A 6,320-nucleotide genomic window follows, 5' to 3' on the forward strand; every position below is an offset into this window, starting at 1 on the left:
GGGGAACAATAGGGGGCAGAGGTACAGAATATTTATTCATATAGTAAGTGGATAACTGTTCTAGTCTGTACAGTAAAAATAAGATGGTAGCACGGCTGACAAATGGAGACAGAGGAAGCTGTTCCCTATTTCTGCATGTTCTGAGTTTAGTAGATAACTGACACGTGACACAATATGAGCATGGAGAACCCAGCTACACCGCAGGTGGCAAATGCCTCACTGCAGCGGCGAGCCATGCGCAGTGCCCTGGCAGAAATCCCGGCATGACTTGGGCTGCTGACCGTCGATGAGAACGGCCGCACAGAGGGGGCCACAGCTGCAGCTACTGTGGTCGGTACGTTGACTCCGGCCAGTAGAAGGCCACCGCTTGTCCCAATACCCGATCGTGCCAATCAGCTCACTCCGCGCGATGGAGAAGGGGCTGTGGCAGGCACTCGTGGAACACTGACACCCAACACATGGGCCCTGAACATCAACATGCAGCTGCCATCATCCTACATGAGCCCCGCTCCATCACCAGACGAGCTGGTGATCCAGCAGCGGGGACGGCGCCGGGGTCCCGTCAACTGGAGCCCCGACCTCGATGCGCACAAGCGGGAGGGCATCCCGATGGGTGCGCGCACACCCAGCCCCGTCAAGTCCAACATTGTCCTGCGGTCGACACCCCGCAAGAGACTCATGCTCTCAGACCCGAAGGAGCTTTTCACGACACCTGAAAAGATGCGCAAGCTGTCACCGTCACTGAAGGGGTCACCTGGTGTGAAGAAGGGCCGTGTCGAGAAACCGACTGTGACATACAACGGCCCTATACAGCTGGGGCTGAAAGGACTGTCTCAAGAGCAGCTCATCGGCATGGTACAGTCACTCATCGACAGACACCCAAACCTGGAAGATGAAGTCAGGGATATTATGCCAGGTCCTGATCTGCGACCCCTTGAAGAGCAATTGTCATATTTGAAGAAAAACATATTCAAATCACTGCCGACCTCTCGCCTCACATCAAAGACTGATTCACCTGCTTACAGCAGGGCAGCTGTACATCTTGCTGCCTTCAAGAAATTTGTCTTGGAGCAAGGCCGGCAGCTGGTGGAGAGCTGCCACTGGGAGGCAGTTGTGGACTACGTGTGCCTGGCGTGGGCGTACGTGAGGGCGACGCCACTCTGGGACAACCCGCCGCACAACGCGACGCGCAAGCAGTGCTTCAAATCTCTGGTCGCCCAGTGCATGGCGGCCATCAAGAGGGGACAGTGGATGCCCCAGCAGTGTGACGCAATGGTGAACAGATTATCGGGATTTACTGCTGACAGTGAAGACATGGAAATGTGTATAAAACAGCTGGATGCCATGCACAGGAAATGAAAACACGTATCTTCTTCCTAATGTAAGACTGAGTAAAGTTGAAGTGCAGTAGTTGTATGAACAAAGCTGCGTTTGTCAGACTGTGTACATAGTATGGTCATAATTATTATGACTGACTGCCAAGTTTTGTGGTATTTGTAGCAAGCCCTTGTACAGATATGTTTGTAAAATTGGTGTGTAGTAAATGCTGACTGAATGAACCATAGTACTGGTTTTGTTCTTTTGTGATTAATCTTTTTAGCATATGCAATATGCTTAAGTCTCATTTAATGTCAATAGTAGTTTAGACAGTTTAGTGTTGACCAAGGATAATATTACTCGTGGTTCTTGTATCTGCTTTTATTTGAAACAATGGAAATACTTCCCATTTTGTATCGAAGTTGTTGGTGAAATCGGTTGTAAAAATGTCAAGGTTTAAAACTGCCAGTGACAGTATGTCAGGAATCACAGCACATTAAAGCCACATCAAGAATACAGTTTGCTCTGACCCTTAAATAATATATTTGTCAGTTCTATGTGATGTATGTTTTTGTACCATGTATTGAGTTTAGCCTGTATGCCTTGACTTGCCTCAAAACTGTCCAACTCACTCATATAAAAAAATTCTGAATGTTTGATCCCTTCTCCTCAAAAAAATTCTGGGAACTACCATGAATATGCCTAATACTCTGAAGAGCTGAAGAAATGGACTTGACTATTGTCTGATAAAATGCTGGGGGAGATTGACACCATGAATCCTGCAGGGCTGTCCACAAATCCATAATAGTACAAGGGGTGGAAATCTCTTCTGAACAGCACGTTTCAAGGCATCCAAAATATGCTCAATAATGTTCATGTCTGGAGAATCTGGTGGCCAGTGGAAGTGTTTTAACTCAGAAGAGTGTTCCTGGAGCCACTCTGTAACAATTCTCAAAATGTGGGGTGTCGCATTGTCCTGCTGGGATTGCCCAAGTCTATCAGATTGCACAATGGACATGAAGGGATGCAGGTGGTCAGACAGGATGCTTACGTTCATGTCACCCGTCAGAGTCATATCTAGACATATCAGGGGTCCCATATTACTCCTACTGCACATGACCTACAGCAGGGCTTCCCAACATGTGGTCTGCGGACCCCTTAGGGGTCCGCTGGCTCCTTCTAGGGGGTCCGTGGCAACCCTCCTTCATCAAATGGTGTAAAATAATGAGTAAAATTATTGAATAAAAATGTGAAAATCAAATTCATCACTTTTTTTCCATGTGAAAAACATGTGTACTTTTACCTCAGGTCATATTCCCAAGCAGCCTTTGCAGTTCCTAAGTCAGAACGCACACACAATTTAGTGCCAGAGAACGCGGCTTCTCTGATCGAGTGTTTCGCAACAATATGGGAGTTGTTTGTGCACCGGCTCATGGCGCTAGATGCGCTGAAACCTTTTACGCATGCATGGAGCGAGCTTTGTGGACCAATCACAGTGCTTGCTGGCATGTATGCGGCCCCAGGCATCATTAAATGTTAAACTTGCTTTGTCATTGCACTACCTATTTCATAAGTCGATTTTTGACCAGTTTATTACTTCTAACTCGGATCAGTCACTGAAGTCAGAATCATTGAAGAAGGGTGTAGTTTCTCCATCACCTTCACAACAAGGGAAGTTTCCAATTGAAATGAATGAGGAGGGAGGATGACCAAAGGAAGAACAATCACAAGAAGCTCCACAGCCAGATTTATTATGTGAAAATGCTGCAAGTACTCCATTGGTTGCAATATCCTGTGGAAATGGAATAACCAAGAAGCGTAAGTACAATGAAAGCTATTTGAGTCCTTCCGAACAGTCCAATGGTTCCAGTTAAATTGCATCATCATTTTGAAGGTACTCACCTGGACTTCCAGGCTAAAGACATCGATTTTTTCAAAAGGAAGAGTGCTGAACTAGCTCCTTCTCAGCATTGCATGAAAACTCATGCAAAGACAATTAATGAAAATTCATTAAAAGCTTCTTTCTTGGTTAGTTATTGAGTGACAAAAATAGGCAAAGCTCATACCATTGCAGGAAATCTCATAAAGCCGTGTGATAATGATATTGTTTCTTGCATGCTACACAAAAAGGCAGTAAAGCTTGTATCTTCGGTGCCATTATCAAACAATACTGTCAAGAGGTGCATTGCTGACATGTAAAAAGATGTGAAAGACACTTGTTTCTTGCATCCAACACAGTTCATTTTCTTTGCAGGTAGATGAATCCAGTGATGTTGCAGGATTAGTGATTTTATTGGCTTTTGTCCGTTATGGATATTCTGGATGTTTTGAGGAGGACTTCTTATTGTGCAGACCACTACCTGCCAACACAACAGTTGCTGAAATATTCCATCTATTGGATGATTTTTAAAAGACTAACAAAGTTTCATGGTCTAATTGCATAGATGTGTGCACAGATGGTGCAAAAGCTATGATGGGTCCTACAGTCAGAGCAATAACGAAAATAAAAGAAAACGCCAAGAATTGCAGCAGTAGTCATTGTGCTCTCCACACATACACTTTAGCCACAAAACAAATGCCTCTTTCATTCAAGAAAGTTTTATACGAATCCATTCAAATCATTAACTACATAAAATCAAGGCCGTTGAAGTCAAGACTTTTCACAATATTGTGTGAAGATATGGGAAGCCTTCATCGTTCCCCACTTCTCCACGTAGAAGTGAGGGGGCTCTCGTGTGTGAATGCATTCTTTCAGTTGTACGAATTAAGATTGGAAGTCTTAGCTTTCCTTTTGGAGCATAATACCAAATTAGCAGACCTTATGAATGACAAAAATTGGCAGTGTATACTTGCCTATTTGTCAGATATTTTCTCCAAAATGAATGAAATGAATATTTCACTCCAAGGGCAAAGTGAAACAAAGGTCACTGCTATCGACAAAGTTCAAGCATTCAAGAGGAAAATCAATTTTTGGGCAGAGAGTGTCGAGGAGGGGGAGGTTGAGTGTTTATCTCTTCTCAAGGAGTTTTTGAAAAACAAAACATTGGCGCTTGGGAAGAATTTGTTTCACCAAATCCTGGAACATCTTCGAAGCTTGATGTCATTGTTGGAGCATCATTTCCCTACAGCTGAAGATGAGAAGCTGCAGAAATACAAATGGGTGGTCAACCCATTCACTGTATCCAAAAAGCCGAACATTCTATCATCAAATGAATATGAGTTGTTGATAGAAATTGCCGCAGACCCTACCTCGAAATCAAGTTTTGACATTGACGGCTACTCACACTTTTGGATCTGTTTGGATAACAAGAAATACTACCCCCTTGTTGAAAAGGCAAAACGTGTACTATTTCCGTTTGCCACAACATACATGTGTGAATCTGGATTCTCAATCTATGCTGCCCACAAAACTAAGTACCGAAGCTGTCTAGATGCAGAACTAGAAATCCGTCTCCAGTTGTCAAGAACTGAACCCAACTTTTCAAAATTGTGTCAGCAGAATCACCCTCAACCATCACATTAGGATTCCATTATTATTCCTACAGACTCATGTATAGTAAAGAGAAAAGCATTTTTCTTCATAGATGCTCAGTGAATGTACCTGAACTATAACTCTATAGGAATTTTGTTTCTGTCTTCTATCATTTACAAAATAATTATTAATTGAATTCTGTTGGCATTGATGTTTTTGTTATGAAAATTAAAATGATCTCCAAAGCTAATTTCTTTTCTTTAAAATATATTCTGTCCTCTCAGTTAAAAATATGGCCTGCCCATACTTCAATTACAATTACTTGCTATTACTCTGACACTATATTGTGGCAACTGGCTGCGAGTGTAAACAAATGAGGCCTTTTCACATGCCACCTTGTGAAAGGTAAGCCTCCGCTGCCAGAATTGTTTCCTTTGAGAAAAAAAGTCTTACATTCTGTGAAATGCTTTGTCTTCTTATATAAAAATAAGAGTGTCTGTTTGTTTGTTTTCCTAATTTGTTTACAGTCGAGGCTGACTGCCACAATATAGTGTCCAAGTAGCAGTTGAAGTTGTCAGCTGTGACTAAACTGTTGCCCTGCCAGTTGCCAGCTACCAACTGACAGTACGCTGTTGCAATGCCGCCTGCTAGCTGCCAGCTATGGACCGACAGCTGCCGTTTGGTAGATACGCAAAGGCGTAAAAATAAGTAGACTTTCCGAGCTGTTTACATGGGCACAAAAATCGATTGTGGAACTGGGAAATGGCTTTATAAAAGAAGATTTCCAGAATCGATTCAGATTTCTAGAATCGATTCAGATTTCCAGAATCGATTTTGAAGTGTTTACCTCACCAACCAGAAGCAGAACTGGGACATCGGCTTACGAAATCCGGTTTTGGAAACGCATGTAAACCAGGTGAATGTATTCCCACACATTGAACAACAGATGTCACAATAGTCCTTTAAAGACAATTCCTTGGCCTCTTTTCTTTCATGATGTGTTTATATCCCGAATCATGGGTCTGCCTCTTTTCTTCACAGGCGAAGCACTAGCTTGTCAATAGCGAACAGTTTGGATGTGACGTTGATTGCTCTTGGAGGAAGGCAGCTCCAACGTGAGACATGTCAGTTACCAAGTAATTTTAATCAGGCTAAGGTGTGTTGAAAAAAGGGAGTAAATACACTAGTAAGTGTCTGGATACAGTGGGAATTCAAATTGGATCGTTAATTTCAAGTTGTTTTCATTCATCTCTAAAGCAAAGACTATTGATAATTCGGGAGGGGGGGAGGGAGGGCCATTGGGAACATGGCACTTGCATTAAGAAGCTTTCAGTTCCCATGGGTTTGGCTCTGAAATTTAAAGTTACTGTGCTCTTGACTGACTAGGGTCCGCCACGGATTTTCGACTGAAGAAGGGGTCCGCCAGCTGAAAAGGTTGGAAGCCCTGACCTACAGCATTATAGAGCCTCCCACAGCTTGAGCAGTCCCTTGCTGACATGTAGGGTCCATGGATTCATGAGTTTGTCTCCAT

At 43.3% G+C, this 6,320-nt stretch overlaps 1 protein-coding gene across 1 annotated transcript; it reads left to right on the plus strand.

The window, feature by feature from the left end:
- Nucleotides 1-267: 267 nt before the first annotated feature.
- On the plus strand, nucleotides 268-1,564 carry LOC124555685 (the record flags this gene model as incomplete). The annotated part of the gene is made up of 1 exon (XM_047129687.1): nucleotides 268-1,564. A coding segment is annotated over one exon (1,092 nt), but the record flags the coding sequence as incomplete, so codon positions are not given.
- Nucleotides 1,565-6,320: the final 4,756 nt, after the last annotated feature.

This window comes from Schistocerca americana, chromosome X, assembly GCF_021461395.2.
Source record: "Schistocerca americana isolate TAMUIC-IGC-003095 chromosome X, iqSchAmer2.1, whole genome shotgun sequence".
NCBI classification, from domain to species: Eukaryota; Metazoa; Arthropoda; class Insecta; order Orthoptera; family Acrididae; genus Schistocerca; species Schistocerca americana.